The sequence below is a fragment of the Taeniopygia guttata genome, chromosome 1 (assembly GCF_048771995.1).
Source record: "Taeniopygia guttata chromosome 1, bTaeGut7.mat, whole genome shotgun sequence".
Taxonomy (NCBI): domain Eukaryota; kingdom Metazoa; phylum Chordata; class Aves; order Passeriformes; family Estrildidae; genus Taeniopygia; species Taeniopygia guttata.
Window position 1 is genome coordinate 81,326,437 of NC_133024.1, and position 21,776 is coordinate 81,348,212.

General features: G+C 38.6%; 1 protein-coding gene across 2 annotated transcripts in view; it reads left to right on the forward strand.

Moving 5' to 3' along the window:
* Positions 1-21,776, forward strand: part of DHRSX (dehydrogenase/reductase X-linked) — a 161,544-nt gene that overhangs the window by 27,909 nt on the left and 111,859 nt on the right. For both annotated transcript variants that reach the window (XM_030277110.4, XM_072931890.1), the window contains exons 2-3: positions 8,258-8,365; positions 20,785-20,853. In XM_030277110.4, the coding sequence (XP_030132970.4) occupies positions 8,258-8,365; positions 20,785-20,853 (177 nt within the window). The remainder of the gene's footprint in view (positions 1-8,257; positions 8,366-20,784; positions 20,854-21,776) is intronic.

Here is a 21,776-nt window from a genome sequence, read left to right on the forward strand (position 1 = left end):
GTCCCAACACAAAATGATTGCACAGTGAAGCGAAACATGCCATGTGTGGTGTAACGTCAGTGGGTAGTCAGGTGCCAGATATTTTTGCACAAGTTTGTCAAATGTGCTATCAGCCTTTATCTGACATAATTCTTAAGACTAGTGTTTCTCCAGAAAAACAAACAAACAAACAAAAATCTTTCTTAAGGCAGGAATAGCAAGAAAGTGTAAGACAAGAACTAGTGTGTGATGGCAGGAGTTGCTTGATGTCTGTTGGAAACTTGCAGAGTCATAATTTCACTAATATAATTTGTAGATGTAAGGCAACTTTTCCATCTCTTGATTCCTTCTCTATCACCCCACGCCCCTCCCAGGGATCAAATGCTCTCCTTTTCTACACATTTGGTTGGGAACTTTACTCCCAAGAGCAGATTGTGGGCAAACTTGAATTCCTGATTAATTTTTAGCAGATTTTAATGCTGCACTGTGGTATTTTCCGTCTAACTGATTTGTATAATGGTGTGTTCAATCTATCTATTTGGCACTCGTAAAAAAAATAAAATTCAAATATCTTATCTTCAGATTAATTTTGGCAAAAGGAACAAAGTACGCAGGAATGACAAACATGGCCAGAAGTGAGATTCAGGATTTGGGAACTGCACCCTCTCATCTACTGTTGCTTTCTTTTACCTTAGGGCAGCTCCATATTTGTTAGGATCAAATTTCCTAATATCTCTGTCAAAATCAGCCTGAACTTGTATTGAAAAAAGCTCATGTATATGCTTCACCAAACCGTTTTTCAATGCAGCCTTATTTCCCATTGTCTGAGAGAAAGGCAATTCTGAAATGTCAAGACAAATTCCCAAATTAAAAGTCCTCTTTGGTTTTCTCCATTCTCATCCTCCTCTTTCTTGGGGAAGAGGTGGCAACATCCAGCTTTTTTGCTGTGTATGATCAATGATCCTGATGCATAAGGTTTCCTGTAGGAAGAGGTTCTTCACACACAGAGTGAAGACAGCATAAATCAGTTTGGAAAATTAGCATCTATATAATTTTTGAAAACTCCAGCTATCTTTTTCTCCATGCAGCCCTTCTGCCAAGTCTTGCAGCATCACAGAGTCCAAGACTAACAGTACTGAGCATCCTATTAGACAAATAAAGCAAAAGCACTCAGGCTCCAGTAGAAAGATGTATGAAAATGCATCTTCCCTTGGCTCTTGTAACCAGGCAGGACTTCTTCACTTGCGAACACACCAGTCAGATGCCCTGTAAAACAGGGCACTGAAAATACATGTGCAAGTGGAGAGGAAATATTTTTTTTATTACTTTGGCAATAGCTGTAGCTTACTTTTCTAGCAGTCTGTGGATCAGTGCCTTGACTCACCCCACCAAACCATGGTTGATTTGCACCTGTAAGTAGCAGTGCCAGTGTCCTCACTGGGGTCCTTTTTTGGCTTTGAGGACAATATCACCATGCAGAGATTTATGATTGAGGTGTATTTAATTGCTTAGAGCTGTATCTCTTTCTCCTAAACACCTAGAGGTGGGGGGAAGGTGAAGAGAGGGGAAAGGGGAATTTAGCTCTTAAAAATGACCTCATCTTGACCAAAAAATTTCTTCCCATGTATTATTTGAAAGTCTAGCCCTTCCTTCTGCTTCGCCTTTCACACCGTGCTTTCCACACATGCTTCTCCCTTTATCTGCACTTATGCTGTCTTTCCAAGAATCACTAGAAGAAATGCAGATAGGTGTGTCATGCAAATTAAATTTTTAGTGTAGCTTTCCACTCCCCTTCCCACTGTTAGAGAGATGTCTTTTGACAAGTCTTGTATTTTTGAGTGCCAAAAACTCTTGCTCTGAACAGCTGCCTTATTTAGAGTATTGTTATTTTTCTTCAGTAAAAAATATTTCTTTCAGGACTGTAATGCTGGCATCATAACTTTCATCTTATTATTGCACCAGTTAATCTTACATATTTTCTAATATGTGGAGGCTTTTTTAACTATAGTCAGGTCTTGCTGTGGATACTCATGATCCAAACTTGTGATATTGGACTCTAATAATACCTGTTGCTCTCTAATACTTCCCCAAGGCTCCAGAGTGTGTTCATGAGTTGAAAAAACAAGAAGGAAAATGAGCTGTTCTGCTCATTTGTAGTATGACTTCTGCATGTGTTAAATGAGATATCTAGGAACAAGTCCTGTAATGGATTTTGGGAGCTTGTATCTCAGCCTGCTGTGAAGGGGTTGTCATCTTGCCTGTAAATGTTATCACTTCATCCCTGTAAGCAAGCTGGCATGCTTATCGAAAAGCTAAACAAATGTTATAAATTTAAGCAGCCTTAAGTTTGGTTTTTTTTTAAAGTTGTTTTCATTGGCGATTAAAAAAAATCATAAGTCTGGCTCAGCAGATGTTTGCTGCTAACTCTGAAGAAATGTCACTTGTTCCTGTGTTGACAGTGTCAGGAAGGGGTGAGTAAACAGATTATCTCCTTAGCTGGCTGAGCACTCTGCTTCTCTAGTAGGCATATCTGCCAGCTCCCCTCCTTTTGTGTCATTTGCTGCCTTGCTGCACTTTGGCTATTTGTCCAGGCTTTCTGGATATACCTTGGCTGGAGTTACAACACTGGTTGGATTCCCAGGTGTTCAGGCAGCCCAGACAAATTTCTGCTGATGTGTGGGAGCTCTGCTGCGTAGTGGAAATGTCTACTTTACGGGGCACAGGCTGAGTGTGCATTCTCCTGAAATACAGGGATGGCACTTCTGTGAGCTTCTAGAACTGGTGAGTTGTTGTTTGCTGTTTCACTGGCACGCAGCATTTCAGGCTCTGTGTGTGTCTTGCGCATCGGTTAAACAAGAAACTTATGTGTGCTGGGGTTTTACTGTGCTTTTGTGAGCAGTTGTTACCAGTCAGATTCCCTGTCAGTGCCTGCGTGGGAGCCTTATTAAATTAGGTCTTCCCCTGGCTTCTGAAATCTTTACAGCCTGCTGTTCCACTAATAGCATCTTGAGATACCTATGAGTTTGTAGGGCAAAGGACACATTTCCATGGTTTGGTTTCTCCTGCTGTTCTGGTTCTTCAACACCTTTCTCTTCCCATGAGTAACTCCAGGGCCAGCCTCTCCGATACCTCCATTTCCTCATGATTCTTAACAAAACCTGGGAGGCTTGTCGCCTGTCTGATGCAAAACTCCAGCTGTGTTTGGAAACAAATGCTGTCCCTGGACAGATAAGTCTCCCTTACACAATGCATCCAGCCATCCAAGGTACATTGGACCCATTGGCCGCGTGCCTGTGGACCTTCATGTGTGCATGCCACTTGTTCCTCAGCAGAAGGCCCGATGGCCTCAACTGCTGAAACCAGCAGGATGCCTTTTCACAGAAGGACTAGTCAGGCTGGTTGCCACCTACCTGCTTTCCAGCCTTAAAGGCCTTCAATCTTGATTGCATATTGATGTTCATTAGGAAAGTGATTGGAAGCAGAAAAGATTTTGGTGTGCAAATTTGGGAAGAAAATTTGCATTAGAAAAATCATTTGTGCAGGTTCAGGACACGCTTGAGGCACGCACAGTTTGACTAGCTTATCTGTCAGGATTTGAGTACATAAATTGTCTCATGTTGGGATAGTCCTAGAGTGATCTTTGAATCCAGACCCTGTTTGTCTGGTTTCTGCCAAACCATAATTTTACGGAGATGTTTCTGTAAGGCACACAAAAAAAGCTGTTCCTAAAATCTGCATGGGTTCCCCAGCAGTTTACTGATTGCCTCTCTGGTGGAAAATTAATTATTTTTCTACATCTGCTTAATGGCTATTATCTCAACATCGCCACAGTATAAATCAGAGAAAAAGAGTCAGAATATTTTCCAATAGGAAAAACTACTCAATAATTCTGTGGCACACTGAGCTATATGATTTCTTTAATCCATCTAGAAGAACTTGATCGTGCCTTGTCCTGTGGTGTTAGATGAGGACTGGAAATTACAGTTTGCCTTCTTTTCTCACTCAGTGTTGCTATACAGGAATGGCTCCAAACTTGGATCTTGTTATTCAGTCATGAAATTAAATATTCATTGTTAGTTCTTTTTATTTTGTTTCCATCTGTGCTTCTGCCAGTTACCTTCAGGCCTAATATTTGCATGTAAATTATTCAGTTATAGGAGGAATGAAAAAAACCAAAAAACTGTTGAGATTTGTCTGTAGGGATCTCTCCAGCACAAATACCACCAAAGTTCCTGCACTATGTGGCCAGTTTGCAAGGTGCAGGCAGGTCCCAGCATGGCACCTCACAGGTGGACACTGACCAACTTTTTTGTATGCCTTCAGCTGTGCTCAAATCTTGCCTGATAAGTACAAGTTACTGATTTGGACAATCTAAATTCTACCCTTGGCCTTCAAGATATTAAAAAGAACGATAATGAGGAAGTTAATAGAAAGAAATTATATTTTAATATAATATGACACATAATGTGCCACAATGCAGATACTGGATTAGTAAGGTAGAAGATGGAACTTTGTAAAAATTTGATGCAATTTGATTTAAATAAACTTCCAATACTTTTTTCTTCCTTTTTCCCTTGGCCTCAAGCACAATGTACTGTAAAGTTTTCAGAATACCAAAGCAAGCTATTCTCAAGGGAAGCTCTTCTGAGATTTGCATTGTCCATGTTCACATGATGTCTTTCTGAAAAAAAAAAAAAGAAAAAGTTTAATGTTTTTGTTTTGATTTGGCTACTTCAATGACCGTCATCCCCGCTCCAGGGCTGCGATTTTGCTGTCAGGAAATGGCCATTGCTATGGAACTGGTCATTGATATGGGTCTGCAGACTGTCTTATTTCTCTGTGGTTTTGGCAGTTGCAGGGGCATCCTGACAGCCCTGCTTTAGAGTCCCTTGAAAAATTAGTATTTTTTAAAATTACAGAATTGCCTTACATTCTTTGTAGTATTGAATTTGTGTGAGGATATCTATGTACATGGAATTTATTTCTGATTAAGGACAAGTATATTTAAAAGGAAAATATTTTTAAATAGCCTCATCTTAGGACATAATAAATCTTCCTTATTTTCCTGTTTTAGGGTTATCCACTTGCAAGGTAAACAGGCTTATGTCGTCCCGATACGTTGGAATGCAGGCAGAACCTGCAGCTTGAGAGAAGCTTCTCTCAGCCACTGGTGTGATAAAGAACCACCTAAGGACTGCAGGCTGGTTTCTTTGAACCCAAAGGGAAATTAACAGCTACTGCTTGGTCAGGGGATTTCATTAGCACTGAGCTGTACTGTTCTCATGTCCCATGGAGATACCACTGGCATTATTCCTCTGAACTTGAGATCAGTATCTACCTCCTTACCAGGAGCAGAGGGAGAGAGAGAACTGGGGTGGTTTAAAGGAGTTGCAAGAAGTGCCAGAGGGAACCTCTCTGGGCATTGCAAAGCCAGTGGGTCTCCACTGCCTCTGCCTGGGGGGCTGTGAGGCTCCAGCTGCACTCAGCTCAACCTCTCACACAAAATAAACTAGTATCTGCTGAAAACCACGCTGAGCCCAGGTCTGCTTTGAAAATTTCATGCTGAGTTTCATCACTGAAGTGGTGTTTTAACACTGAAAGTTGGGTGTACTGCAAATTCCACATGAAGTTGTAGTTCTGTAGGGAACAGGGCACTAATAAACTGCCTTTCACTGGAGTTGCCCCTGGATATACACAGAGCCTGTATTTGATCTTGGCCACTTTTGCTGAAATAAATAGTAGTTGTGAATCATTTAAATGGAGATTGATTTTACATTAAGACATCTAACTTGATGGAAACGGTACATATTTTTTAAATTAATAACAATTAAGAATTAATTGAGGAGTTTGTTTTTGTCCTGTCCCTCTCTCCTCCCCAGTGTATTTCAGATTTTCTCTTTGCATTTCCCACTTTGACTGAAGTGAGTGGATAGACTGAGTTTTGCCGTGCAGTGTTGTGTCTATACAAAACCATGTTATGTGGAAGCTGTACCTACTGGAAATAAAACAGATAATGACCCCTTATCTGTGTGTCTGTAGCCCTCATTTCTCCCTCCCTGTGTGCTTTCTTAGGTCCTTGGAGCTAGTTGCTACAAGCAGACCTGTTTTAAACCTCTCTGTAATATAGGATTGCACAGAATGCATTTTTACAGGGGAGCCCTTAAGTGGCCATTAGGACCAAAAAATTGTCATTTTCTTTGCAGTCACCATGGACAGGATAGGACTGGACATCTTCTTTCATCTGTTAAATCGTGTTCTCTGCTAAGAACCACTTCATCACATCTCTGCTAAGAACCACCTGTTAACTCTTTGCTTTTCTGACTTTCCATTTTCACTTCATGTCATTGCCCCTTTCCCAGTCCTGACTTCTTTTTCTCCTTTTCCTTCATTAATTTTCTTCTAAGTGAATTTTGCATTAAAATGTCACTTCTTATTCAATAGGTAGGTATAGTGGTTCAGTAATGGACATGAGTGACAGCACCTGTATGCAGCAAATGAAATCCAAATGTCAGGTAGCAATGTGGTGAGAGGCCAGGAAGCAAGGGAGGCATGGGGAGGCAGAAGAGGAAGGGAAAGTACTCAGGCCCAAAAGAATACATTTTCTCCTGATGAGATTTGGATCTGTGGGCATTTTGTTTAGTATTTGTGATTAGAAGTATTTTTGGTGGAAATTGCAGGGCTGCTTACAACTAAATTGAAGTCCCTTAAGAAGGCTCCTGGGGAAGTTTTATTTAGCTTGAATTATATATGTCAGAATACCTATGTGCATGCATATCCCTTTAACTGGAGTTAAACTTCAAAGAACTTCAAACAATTCCTGTTCTTCATGGATGGGAAGAACCAAGTTGTTACCTGAAGAGAACAGAAATTCATGTTGAATCGTAATAGAAAGAACTATGTGTTTCAGAAAAGATGAAATATGGATCCTTTTTGAAGTTGCTCTGAAGAAAGGAGCTTGTATCAGTTCTAGTCCTGTGTTTCATAACTATGTAAAATATGAGTTGATGTTGTACAACAAAGCAATCCCCTAAAAACCTAGAAATCAAAATAGAAAGTCCTTTGATACATGAAACTTGGCATCTTTTTAACATGTTTTATCTATAGCATTGCCTACGGATGCTGCACCACAGCAAAATGAAGTATTCAATACTATTTTTCTTGTGCAAAAACCTCACAGCTTCAACCCCAAAGCAAATTAGAAATTCACCTTGGTCATCTAAGGACCACTTGGTCCTTCACTTGAAACATTCTTTACCCAAAAAAACTGTAGTTGATGTTAGACCTAATTCACGCCTTTCCCAAGCAGTTAAATGATAATGCCTTTGCTCTGCTTTGGCTGCAGAACTCCCTTCATGCTAGGGGGATGTGCTGTGCAACCTGCACCCACTGTGAGAGCTTGTAGCTGGAATGGCAGCTGCTCTGCAAGGGACATCCCAGATGCTTCTTGGCTCACTTGACAGGCTAAGGGCTGCCTGAGGGTGCAGGAGACACAGGATGTGTCTAAGCCACCCCTCTAGCAGAGGGAGTTTGGGAGCATTCCCTGCCTGCCAGGCTGTGTGTGGGTCAAGGAGCACTTGGAGTGGGGGCAAAGTGAGGCTGACAGCAGGTGTTGGGGATGCTGGCTTCTGTGGGACAGAGCTGGTGTAGGTGGGAAAAGCAGATGGGGGCTTTCATGCAAGAAAAGTGCTTCCTCCTTTCTTTGGGGCTCAGGGCCTTGTGATTTCAAAAGGGAAAGTGTTCAGTTATACAGGGAAATTGTGTCATCTAGTGTACTTTTGATGGCTCACCTTTGACTGAGATCTTTCCTCCATGTTACTGGTAGAGGCCAGTCTTTTGTCTTTCAAGAAATTTTCAGAGTATCATAATGCTAATTGAATTTTTTTCCCTGTACACGTAGAATAAGCCATCCCTGAGCTGACGTAACTGGCTTCACCTTGCTCATTAACAAAGTTATGGTGGAAATTTTAAAGGTCAGATGACTGCAGGATGATGAAATGCATGCAAATAGACATGAGAAAACTTCTGAGTGGTTGTTTGCCTTTCGTGTCGTCAACCTCAGTCTTTTGTGAACTGTTAACACTGGAAAATTATAGTGCAATAAATAATGGTGGATGTTCCATAGTTTTTATTTCCATACAGAGTTTGCTCCTGAGATTGTTTACTGACCTGGTTGGAGCAGTCTGTTAACTGTAAACTCTTTAAAATATACATCTTAACTTGTTAATTGTGTTACTATTATGAACTTGTAACCTTGTGTTATTTCTTTTTTCTCACATAGTTTTCCCTACACAAAATGGAAAGGTTGCTATAGTGACTGGAGGCGCTAAAGGAATTGGTTACCAAACTGTGAAGCATTTGGCAAGACTTGGCATGCATGTGATAATAGGTAAAGTCATTATTTTCTTAATATACTTTTTGTTTCATAAAGTCAGGTTTGTTTTTTTTTTCTTTTAAGGTGTATTTTTTTCCAGCATAAGTAAAGATATGTCAGGGGAATGTAGGATAATATTTTGCTAGTATTTAGCACAAATAAAGATTGCTTTATATTTTGCTTTGCAAGATCTTAATAAATAGTGGATGGGATTTTTTTCTGTAGGATTTGGAAGAGTTATGAAGACTTGTGAACTCTAACTTGGAAGAGTTAGATAAGAAATAAACAATAAAAAAATCTTAAAAATATGAATATTACAAAAAGATTTTAGTTCCTTGTTACTGGGGATGGATTATACATCAGCATTAGGGTGTACATGTTCATTAAGAGGAAAACAAATTAAAGAGTTGAAGGAGCATTACAGTGATTAGTGGGGGATGATCTGTGTTGTGAGGGCAGAGGAAGCCCTTATAGCTACATCCATGTAAAAACTGCACATTTACTTCTCAGTTTGTCACTGTAAGAGGCCTCCGTAGGCAAGACAAGAAAATAAATAACGAGATATTCAGTGGCGTCAGTCTGAGACAGGCAATTCTCCTTCTAGAGGTGCCTGTTTCTCTCCATGGGTAATAAAGAATTGATAAGCTGCCTGTGTTAGAGTGAGACATTTGAAGTTAGGTGAATTTCTGTATAAACTCAGAAACTGTCCTGTATTCACCATTTCTTCTTTCTACCACAGACACTATTTAGGAGATTTCTTGTTTTTTAAAGCTTCCTCTTCTATAAATATATATTTATACAGTAATATGTCTACTAAGTCAGAATGTAGTATAATGAATACTTTTATGTTTAAAATGCTACATTTTCTCACTTCATCTTTCCTTAACTAGATTTTTGCCTAAACCACTATAACTTTTATTCCATAGAGTCACAGAAGATTGCTGTTTGAATGTACACTATGAAGCTGGTAATGCCATTTTGTTCAACTTTTATAGAGATTTTGCTCTCTCTAAGGTTCTGTACACATATCAAACCCACTCCAAACAATAGACAAGAGCACAGTAGACATGTACTTTTAGTGTAGTGCAGTCAGTAACATTAATGGAGTTGTCCTGGAATCACGCAGGTGTAATGTGGAACACCACTTACTCATACATGTTTTAATGGATGTGTCAAACCCAAGCATCTGCAAAATGCAAGTAGCTGCTTCTTTATGTAGCTAAATGTAGATGTTGCTAACATAGCTAGATGTAGCTAATGATGTCAGCATTAATATTTCACTAAAATTCCTTTCCATCTCTAAGGTGGACTGCAAAAATATACTCAGAGGGAAAACAAAAAGGGTAATTTTCTTCTCTTTGTATAGGGTCATAGAAGCATAGAACTTTTCTTTTTTTTTTCCCCAAGATTTATTTTGTATCACTTTAAGTGATACATGTAACAAAATTCAGTGTTAGAGTTTTGGGAATGGGAAGGTGAGGTTTAGGTGCAGAATCTCTAAATAAGCTGGATTTTTTTCAACTCATAGTCACTCCCACATTCCCTCACCCTCACATCCATACTCTCATAAGCACCAAGAAGTTTAAGCTCGTGTGACATTTGGAGCATCACCTGAGTATGGGAAAAAGTCATGCCAGCTGACAGTCCTTATCCTGTTTCTGTGGATCTTCTCTATCAGAAGTAACAGGCTATTTTATGGTCAGATCTGCCACAGAAGTTGTGCAGCCTCCTTCTCTGGACCTATTAACAATTCATCTGGACGTGCCCTGTGTTACTTGTTCTGGGTGAAACTGCATTAGCAGCGGGATTGGACAGAGCTCCCTTCCTATTGGGTGATCTTTTATATTGCTCAGCAGCTCTCAGTACATCTTTCCTTGTCTGCAATATATAGGCTCTGTCTATAGCCTATTTTTAGGCTGGGCTAATGGAAAAAATAATGGTATGGGTAATAAGCTGCAACTGGGAGATGTTATCCTCCTGATGGCAGAGTGCATGGTCATCTGCTGCCAGTCTTCTGTGCTGTGGCCTTGACATGCACAGCACAGGAACAGTGTCCTCTAAACATGTCTTTTGTTTGTCAATAAAGGGCATTCTTTTAACACTTTGCTCTTTCTTTTGGTGCCTACAAACACACACACTTCCGTTCACTCTACAGTTGTATCCCTCTTACTATTTTCATTATGAATCCCTACAAATGTGAATTAATGAAATTAATTATAGGAAGCATTTGATGAGTAAGTCTTCCAGCTGATTCATTTCTTCCGAGCAAACTGACCTAAACACTGAGCTCTGTGAGTCACAGTCATCTTCTTTGCCTGTGAAACTCCTCAGACCAAAGCAGCCCTGTCAGTAGAATGGATAGTCCCAGGTGCTTTTCCAGCTGCAAGATCGTAACAGTCTCGAAAGCACATTAAATGCAATGACCTTCCATCCTTGCTCATAACTGGTGGGCCGAAGTGTCCAGAGTACGTTTGAAATATCTGCTGGCACATTGGCATGCATTAGCACATTCTGCTTCGGGCCACACAAGGCTCAAATAAGATAGCAAGTGTGCTCAAGTTTTCTCCTCTAGAAATGTTTGCACCCTATGTTTGTATACAGACATGAACTTCTGTGAAAAAGGTGGGGATGTTAAGTGAATTTGGGCTTGCAGGAGAGACTCACATGTAGCTTGCAGTCAATCATGCTCAATCACTGAATGCTTGTTTCCCATTATAGGAACTGTAGCAATAAAGGATGATATCCCTGCAGTAGGCAAATGAGTCAAGCCTGAATGTCTGATGTGAAAAATGAGTCACCATTTGTGATGGATGTGATTTTGATTCAGTTTGACATTTTAGAGGAGTAAATATTTGAAACAACCTACTTTTAAATCCAATCAACCAATGGAATGAGGAAAGCAAATAAGTAGAAAACATGTTACCTTGTGGAGTGTGAGTAGGCACTGTATGAAAAGGCAGTATGTTCACTCAGATCCTTTACAGCAAGCGGTTTCATAGTTCTTTCAAACTTCCCTCCTTTCCAGTCCCAGCACTGGTGCACAAGACTCCATCCCCCACTGATGGTTTCCCTCTGCAGGTGCTGCTCACCCTGCCCTTACCCTCTCCCTGGGAAAGAGGTTTTGGTGAATGTTGAAATGATGCAAGTAATTTTCAATAATTTTGTATATTTGTTTGATAGATTTCATTGAGGCTTTCTGCCAGCCTGCTTTTCCTGGTAGCTTTACCCACAGTCAGCAGGGCTTTTACTTCAGGAAAATCTCATGTAGACAGCAAACCCCTGGCAGGGAAAACTGATGGCTGTGCCTTATCTTCAGAATCAAGCCAGAGAGCTCCTGCTCCCTCCTATGCAATTTACTGGTTGGTAGATAAACGTGCAATTTTATTTTCAGAAAGAGAAGGTAAATAACACACTGTGCTCAGCAGTGACTGATATTGAAGGTAGTGTTTTGTGTGCACTTACAAATAAATATGCTCTTCACAATGAGGACATTAGAAAGCAGGATATCCTGGTCAGTTCTATGACCTCCCCCAGCCTGCCCAGGGCATAAAACCCAGTACGTTCAGCTCTGGTTCAAGGTTTGCCACAGTTCTGTGAGTCTCAATTTAGAGTGATAAAAAAAGCATAAACTATTCACAATCCATCCGTCCTTGTTCAGAGCTGTTTAATTTTATGAGGATTCTGTGTTTGCCTGTTAAAATTGTTGACTCAAAATAGAAGAGCCTCTATTTGATTTTTTTCTCTTTTTTTTCCCCTCAGTACATTAATAAAAGATGGCTGAGATAAAGTGTGATAATATCTAATGTAGAAGTTTTGATAATTCTATCTGAAAACAGAATGAGTGAAAATCAAAAGATTTGCACCTGTACAATGTTACACTTATGCTGTTTGGTATAAAACTCCAGGTTCAGGACTGTGTAATCAATCTTTAATGTCCGAGTATATCAGTGTCACAGGTTTCTAAGACAGGCTTGAAGGAAGCAATCTCATTATACTTATATATATGTATATATATTCAGGTGACTTATTTGAGCTATGCAATTTTGGCTTGAGCCCTGCAATTTTGGCATTAAAAAAAAGTACTTCCATCACCAGATTCAGCAATTCTGTAAGCTCTGCAGGAGACTAAGAAAGAGATATTTCTATCACCTCTTTCCGTTCCCATTAGTTTCCAATTTTCAAGCTGAATTCTCTGTACCATGAATCAGACAATTCTTATATTGTATAATACTACAAAATGATTATAGAGTGATAATTAAATCCTATCAAGATGGTGCAATTCTTCATTTTCAAGGACCATATGATTTAATTTCAATTGCTGAAAATTTCTGTGGGTTACTTTAATAGTCTTTCTTTAATATATATAGGTCTATGAGAATATGGGTTATATTTTTTTTTTCTTAAAAAGTATTTATCATTCTAATTTCAGCCAGGTTTTTTTAGGCCTTAATGAGTTCTAGAGTTAGTCAGGAAGTGTCAAAATTTTGCCAACCTATAAAAATTGGGTGTTCATTTCTTTTTTCTGTATAAACATAAAGGAAATGCATGCAGATTCCTTTATAATTGTAACTCAGTTCAGGTTTTATCATATCAGTGCACTATAATCAGGGTTATAAAAATCTCTGTTTACAGTACTGTTAATTATGCACCATACATGTACACACAGCCACAGAGTTTTCCAAATATGTATGAATTTTGTCAAACACATTAGTCCCTAAATTCTCTTGAAAGACTGTCATATCTGTGCTTGTTTTAACATATGGTGCTTTCAACAAATAATTTTATAGGAAGAGCACATAATGAAGTGACAAGTGCTTCGAATTGTATCAAACTATTTAGGGTGATAAAGACCAGGGATGTGTGAAGAATTTCAGGAAGACCATAAGAAGCTGAGTGTTAAAAGGCATGTACAGAAAAATGTCAATCAATGTGGAGTGATGGACATGGGGAAAGATTTTAATGCCAAAAGAAGACATGATGAATTCTGTGTCAACCATCAACACTTTGGAAGTAGATCTCAGGGTCAAAATAGATCATTCTGTGAAATTCAGTGGTGCTCCATAGGATGCAAAAATCAAAACAAATTTTAGACATTGTTAGAAAATGGACAAACTAAGCAGACAATATGAGTTGATTCAACTGTATGAATCCTTTGTGGGCCAGAACCTTAAATACTGTATTGTGTTCTGGTCTGCCTATTTCAAAATGGTTTTAAAGGATTTAGAGGAAAACAAGTTTTATCAGGGGAATGGAAAGGCAACCTTATGAGGAGCAACCAAATGGGCTTGAATTCTTCAATCTGTTCACTGTCTCTGAAGCATATAAAATGAGCAGCTAAAAAGATACAGAGCTTAAAATAGTATCAAGACTGTTACAAACTCAGTATAAACACAGTATTAGACATAAAAAAAAAAAAAAAATCTAAAACAGGTCAGTGTGATTAAAACCAAAATCCATCAGAAGTGTAAAGTATTTTTGGACTAGTATCTGCTGCATAAAACCTTAAATTATCCTTGGTAAAGAAGTGTAAGGTAGACAAATACAGTGATGGGCAGTTTTGGGAAGAACACTGTGCATAGGCCAGTAGTGTTGTTTTTATATTGAAAAATAACTCAGGCATTTAAAAAATGTAGAGTTAAATATGTTATTTATAAAATATCAACAAAATAATTATTAACGAAAACATATTAATAAAATAATTATTGGAATTTTGGAAGAGTTAGTGCAGTTTTTCTAGATGTTTGTTTAATTTATTCATTAAGCATTTATGCTTAATGCTTTGAAATATTCATCAACTGTGTGAATTAATTTAATCCTGGTTTTCAAATGCTTTTGTTAAGATTTGTGCCAAGAGATTTTAAGTGGCTGGCTTGTCTTGAGATAAGAGAAAGATCTCTTGTAGTTTAGTAATAGATTAAGAGGCAGAAAACAATATTGAGAATATTGACTCTGATAATTAAAGGATTTGACTTTCTGACATGTAAAGAGATGCTGAGAGAGCTGTATTGAGCCTGAAAATGAGAGAAAGGTTGGGGAAATCTTTTCCAGTGTATAAATACCTAATGGGAAAAAAAAAAAACACTTTTTTTTTTTTTTTTTTTTTTTTTTTACATTGTGGGTGGTCAAACACTGGCACAAGCTGCCAAGACAGGTTGAGGAGTGTCTATCCTTGGAAATACCTGAGATCTGACTGGACATGGTCCTAGGCCACCAACTGTAGCAGAGGGTGGGACGGGGTGGTGTCCAGAGATGCCTTGTGAAATATTAACTACTATGAAGAATAGGAAACAATCTCCCAATAGTGAATGACTGTGTTATGAAGGGATGGATAAATACAGAGTGTTAGTAAATGCAAATACAGAATATGAGAAAAAACAGCCACACCTATGTATTTACAAGAATAGGACCTAAATTAACTGCTAGTCAAAGAGTTAAATAAATATTGTGATTTACTGTTGAAAGCTCTATGTACAACATCATCGATATTTCGTGCCAGTCATAAAGACAAATAAAATTATATTACTTAGCAGGAAAGAAGATGAAAACGGGACAAAGCGTCCCTGTTCCTTTATAGAAACCATTGGGTCATCCTGTTGTGCATACTCAAAAGGAGTCTGGTTGAATTGGAAAAAACTAAAGAGTGATGGTTAGGAGTACAGGATGGCTTTGTACAAGGTGGGGCACAGAACAAAGGTTCTTCTGCTTCCAAACGGATGACTGAGGTGTGGTAACATACAGTTATGGATGGTGTAGAAAGTGAAGGAGAAGTGGTCATTCCCTGTATTATTGTACACGAAGTAGAGAGCATCCAACAAAATAAAAAATACAAAAACAAATAATCTACTGAAGTACAGCCTTTTGAATGTAATTAAGTTTGTCATTAAATCATGGAGCCTGCTGTCCCAGGACTCTTTGCCATCATGTCTTTTCCTTGAGCATCTGCTACAGGTTACTTTTGGAAAGAGGGCATTTGTCTATATGAATCTTGGGTTTGAGAAACAGGGTCATTCTTAACCTCTTGTTGGAACAGGTGGGTAGCTGAAACCTAAGGCAATAATGATAATTTCTTTTCTCTTTGCAAATTGACATTCTATCCCTTGCTCATTTTTTGCTTTTTTTATCAAAGGAACACTTACAACAATATTTTCACCTTTCATATAAGAAAGGCATGTATTTAATTGTGACTGCTGTGTGATGAACTCAATGACAAAAGACATTGTATCTCTAGACACAAGGAAGTTTGTATCATGTTCACAATTTACTTTTTATAGCTGGTCACATCCTTATACCTAGCTTTATTGAAATCCATACCTTAAATGTTTTACAGATGAGATCCAAGATCTGTGTTCCTTTTATTGAAGATTTTATAAATTCCTTTAAAAGAAACCTTAAAAATTCCTCAAAATCCTACTCATATTTTATTGAGTTCAAATTTCTCAGCCTTGAAGATTTTTGGGGGCAGTTATTCCTCTCTTTTAGACATATTCTATTTTTTGTGTACCAGCTGATAGGATTTTGTTTTTCTCTTGAGGCACTGGCTGCCTGTAGGGAATGCTGGGCTCCAGGACGGCTTTGATGAATGGAGACCAGAGATCTCTGAAGGCTGCTCTTAGAAGATAAGGTTTATTAGGGATGGTGAAAGGTCTTGCTTGGAGCTGCCAGACGCAGCACGTGGCAAGGCCTGAGGGGATGGAGGAGGGGAGAGACAAGGGGTAGAGAGGCTGCTCCAGGAGAGGGTGGAAGTTCTAAGAGAGCGGGGATTCCAAGAGAGGGGAAGTTCCAGGAGAGGGGAAGTTCCAAGAGAGCATCTGGCCCCTCGGAGATCCCTTATCAGGGGGCTTCAAGGTGGGCTGGGACAAGACTTGGGCCAATGGGGTCACAGATGCTTCAGGGTAGGGTTAGGTGTGGGATGAACCATACATTTGGGGGTTGAGATGGAACAGTCCATTTGACTTTTGGACCTATCTGTAGGTAAGGGTATTGTCCAGCCAGTAGGAGGGAATTGTTTTCATCCTGGCTGAATCTTTTGCCAGGGAATTATATTTATCCATCCTTTCCAACAGGTGCCCTCACAAGCCCTGTCTTCAGGCTAGTCCTTTGAAGAAATCAGTTCTCCTTCGATCATAATGAGGATTACACTACTCTGAGGGGGCATTTTGATTCAAATTTCCATTTGGAAGCTTTTATATTCTGTTGCACAAAGGCTTCTAACCATTATGCTTTGCAATTCCTTAATCAAATGGTATACACATACACAGAATTGATTACTGTACCACCAAGCTTCTTCTGGTAAATATGTAAGAGTTTATGGGCACCAGTTGTGAAATTGGGTTGCTTGAAGTCAGCAGTGGGGAGAGGGAAGGGCCATGGGGCGTGCTACATACCCTGGAAAGTTATCCATTGTTTCAGGGAGTAACTGATCTGTAATTATGGCCCCCTAAGTCAGGGGATGAGCGTTATCTGAGGTTCCCCAGGCACTGGTGAATGAGGGGCTTACATTTGCTGGCAGCTGGGGGGTGTGGGGAGAGCTGGGAGGCGACGAGCCAGCACGGCTGCCCTGCCACTGAGCAGCTCTCACTCCTGCCTCCCCCTGGGGCTCCCTGCTCTGGGCTTGTCACAGGCTGAGGGGTGCTTTGTGTACAAGGTGGCTCTCAGGCTCCAAGCTGGAGGGGTCAGGTCTTTCTCTGGACACCATGTGCTGGTTGCCTTGAATCTTCTTAGTGTTCATCTCCAAAAGTTTTTATTTGTCTTAATTTTGTGCTATCTTACTGAAAGTGAGAAAATATTTCCCTTGAAAAACTTAGGTAAGCAAGGGCTTTTTGGATTTGTGGGTTTATTCTCTCCAGGCACCCTTAAGCTTTACAGACTCTGTTGTTGATCATAGACTATTTAAAATTTTTTTATAATGCCCTGAAGTACATTTCCTTGAAGCATCAAGATTGCAAATTCTTAGTTTTGCAAAACACCAATCTTGCTTTCTTTATTAGGATCAGTCTTGTACATAAATTCAGTGTGAGTGGCAATTACTCTTTTGAAGAGATAATGACATTCAAAGAAATTAAAAATATTGTACAAAAAATACATATACATGTATCAGAACCCCTTAACTAGTGATAATGTGTTTTGGCCTATTCTGGCTTTCTGTGGGCCATACTTTTTTCAGTTTTGCTCAGACTGACCAATCTCTATGATAATTCTGTTGAAATTCCCAAAATAACTTTCAGTGTTAGGATCTACTTAAGTGACTAAGATGACAGAGCCTGACATTTAGGATAAGATCCCAAGCCTATTGGTGCTGATAAAAATTTTAATATGTACTTCTCTGGTGGCTTCATATCAACTTGCTTTGACTTATGGTGTTTATGTAAGTAAATGTGGAGGAGATGTGTAAATTTCTTTGACTAAAAGTTGTATTTAAATAGGTTTTCATTTTTTTCAGTATTTTATTAATGATTGTATTTTTTATGCCTTTGAAATGATATCTGATTTTTATACAGGTGCATCTGTTTAGAATGAATTTATTTTTCTATTATTAGGGGTTTTTTTCAGAATTGATTTTAGTCAGCATTGTTATTGAATAAAATTCTTCACTATTCTTTGTGGACTAAGTGGAAAAAAACTTATCAGGTAGGGCACTGAACTGCTTGCATAAACAGTTCTTGAGACAACTATATCTATTTTGAGTTCCCAGTGGACATTTTAAATTAGCATAAAAAGCAAGATTATTATGGTTTTGGGTACTTTGATGATCTAAGCTCCCAAGACAATGAATCCCTCTTTCTCAATGCTTTTTTTAAGATTCCCTCACTGCATAAAATATATTATCTCTCTTCCCTTTCTTACCCTTCCCTTCAAACCACTTGAATTCAGAGTAGGGAGATCTTACGTTTCAGATGCTATAGCACTTAAAATTGATAAATTCTGGTATGTGGAATATATGGAAATGATGGTAAATCATTGAAGAAATGTCCAGCCAGAGGATTATTTTGTGTATCAAAAAAATTTTAAAAGAATCATGGTAAATATGATACTGAGGATTTAAACCAGCTGACAGTGGTAATAATTTGACCCTCATCTAGTAAACCATCCTGAATTTAGGGTGCTGTATATCTGTTCAGTGCACTTGAATATTGTGCCCTTTAGTGACCCAACTTCATCAAGAAGATGCAGATTAGTTTTGATTTTTCGAACCCAAAGTTGACTGTGTTAGCTAGATGACTTAAAAAGCATTTAAAAAAAAAAAAAGTTGAATAATTAATATAGAACTTAAAAGAGGTTGATTTTTTTGATGCATACTCACTTTGCTTAGAAGATCCCAGAAGGACATAGTAGAAGGGAAACAGTGCAAAAGTTCAATGTCCCTTTCCTCTCCTACCCACCCTGGCAAGGGAGTGCTGATCTCCTTAACATAGCTCAGAAGCCAAGATTAGCCTCCCAGTTTCATGGTATCCTTCTGATCCAAGTGTCTTTGAACTTTTTGTACAGATTTTTGTCATTTGTTCAGTGTCTTTATTCTTTCTTACGGGATTTTCTTTGAAAGAAGGGTTTTGAAAACCTCTATTATTGTGGCAGTTTTCACTGAAGCTATTTCAATTTTGCAATATTCCAGCCTTCAGCATCTGGTTTTCAGACTCTGTTGGATCAGGCTGGAAACAGACATCTGAAGTGACTGTTTAGCAAAATAATAAATTTTTTTCCCCAGTGGTCTAGAGTGAAAAATATGTAAATATGACTAAAATGAGCTCATTTGGAAGGCACTGAGATTTAGTGAATAACCATTTATATAACAGCAAAACAAAGCAAATTAAAATTTGTTGTGAACATAAGCTCTTTTAAAAGAACAAATTAAATTAACATACTGAGAGTTATAGCAAGACACTGGAGGCTTTAATAAGCCTGATCTCTGCACGAGAGGTGCTGAATAAAAGACAAATCAAATAAGATGTTCACAGAATTGGCACATAAGTATTTGTATTTCTAGCATAACACTACCCAGCCTAATAACAACACACTGACTTCGAAATCCTACTCTAGTACATTACTTGAGGTGAAACAGTGAGGAAAATTTATCTGCTGCCCATAAACTCTGTGCACAAATTTCCACAGAAATGGCAGTTTCACTGGGGGCTTTGTTTGTTGAAGCTGCATCAATATCTGGAAATTAGCATCAAACTGAATGTTTTTCTTCCCTACAAGGCTGCATGGTTTTAAAGGGGGAAAAAGAGCAAGAAGAAAATACTGCAAATATCTGCTTTGTTGTTTTGGGTCTTCCTTCCTTCCTCCCTCCCTCCCTTCCTCCCTTCCTCTCTTCTCTGTCACTCTGAGCAATATAAGTCCATAGTTAATGGAATTTATAGACAACAGTTGTACACCTGTATGACTCTAGATTTTATGTAATAATTATTTTCTCTCCGGTATCTAGAATACTAAATGTATTAATTTTGGCTACATTTCTGTAAATGTTGGGTTTCCTTGCATGTCATGAAAACAAAGATGTGTTTCAAGTCCTTTTTTAATACAGAAGCACAGCTTCTCCATTCTCAAAAGTATACATCTTAGAGTAAATACAAGCATGTACCAGCTAATGTGAACAGGAGGCTGAACCAGATACCTCCTGAGGTCTCTTCCAACTTCACCTTATTCTGTGGTGCTGTGATAGAGAGAACAGGATACTTGCAGGCTGGCGCAAGAAAAAAAATCTGTATAGAAACTTTGGCAGAATTTTATATTATGAGGAAAAGAAGGAGGCAAGTTCATGAAGTTCATAAGAGATATCAATATTTTTATCCAACTTAGATAATAAACAATAGGTATTTTGATGTTCCATTCTATGGAAAATATTTATGGATGGATAAATTGAATGTTTATTTTAAAAATCTAACTTGTGTTAACAGTTGCTATATCTCTTGTGCTTATGTTTTTTCCTTTGACATGTTATAAAAAAATTGCCAAACAAATGTCAGACAATTAGTAACCACCCACCTAAGCTGAATGGCACAAAAGACATTTTTGGGATGCTTAATCACATTTTATGTAAGTACTAATAAATTCTCTCATTAGCATTTGAGACAGGGTAGTCAGGACTTTCATCCAACTGTGGAAGTCTTCATTTTGGAAAAAGAGCAAGGGGAAGTCTGCTCTAACCTGTAGTGAAGTTTTTGCAGAATCTGGATTTGATGCAATTCACTTGTCTCACAGATTCAAATCTCAAGTCTGCTGCTTTAGTAGATAGTTCTATTTTATATGAATAAATGAGATAAACTGGCAGAACTTGTGGGAATCACAGTGCATTTGTGCAGCCCTCTTTGAAAGCCTCTGCAGCACACCTTCCCACCTAAAACTTCATGCTGGTTTTATACTGTGGTTGGCCCTTCATGGGAGCCAATCTTTAAATTGATTGCATTGCTAATTTTTCATTTTCTGTCCTTTATCAGCTGGAAACAGTGAAAGTGATGGCCAAGAAGCGGTGAGGAAAATAAAAGAAGAAACTTTGACTGGAAAAGGTACCATGTTATAAAATTTCCTTTAAGAAAGCTTTTTTCCTTTCTTTTTGCTGTCAATCTTCTTTTATATCAGGCCCCCTTGTGTATTGCTGTATTTCTTTTTTAAAACTGAGGCACTGGAACAGGTTGCCCAGAGCAGTTGCAGATGCCTCCTCCCTGGAACTGTTCAAGGTCAGATTGGATGGAGCTCTGAAAAAACTGTCAACTGGATGGTGTCCCTGCCCATGGCAGGAGGTTTGGAACTAGATGCTCTTTAAGGTCCCTTCTAACCCAAATGGTTCTGTGATTCTATGAACTAAATTCCTGAAATGAATCTGACTCAGGGGTAAAATGCATAAGATATTTTTAAAAAATGTTTTCTGCCTTGTTTGACTTCACTGTTTGTTGTTGAAAAAGGGTTGCCTTCAAGTTACAGTCTGCCTGCATATGTGTATGATTTCATAGATGGGAAAAAATTCAGAATACCAGTAGTTTTTGCTAAGGGGAGGATGACAGCAGGTAAGAAAGAGTGTGTGCTCTTTTACTTTACTTGTTTTAGGAGCTAACATGTTTTTGAAAGATCAAGGCTGCTTGATTGTGTCATTTGACACATGTTAAGAGTTTATAATACTTTGCAAAGTAAATCAATTTTCTTAAATATAAGTGGACCTTTCATATCAAGCCTAAATTTCTACTTTTTGTGGTTCTTCTCTTTTCTTTATCTGATGACCTGTCATGTTTGTAGAGGTATAAGGACAGCATAGCTTGATAACTAAGAGAAAAGGCATGTTCCACACTACCTGCTCTGTGATTGCAATTTGCAGTTTATGGTGGAGGTTAGTGCAGCTCATATTTTTGTCCCTGGGTGTCACTGGGTGTAGTTCCTAATGGTGCATGATGATTCATTTCTGCCACTTTGACGTATAATTTCTTGGCAAAATAAT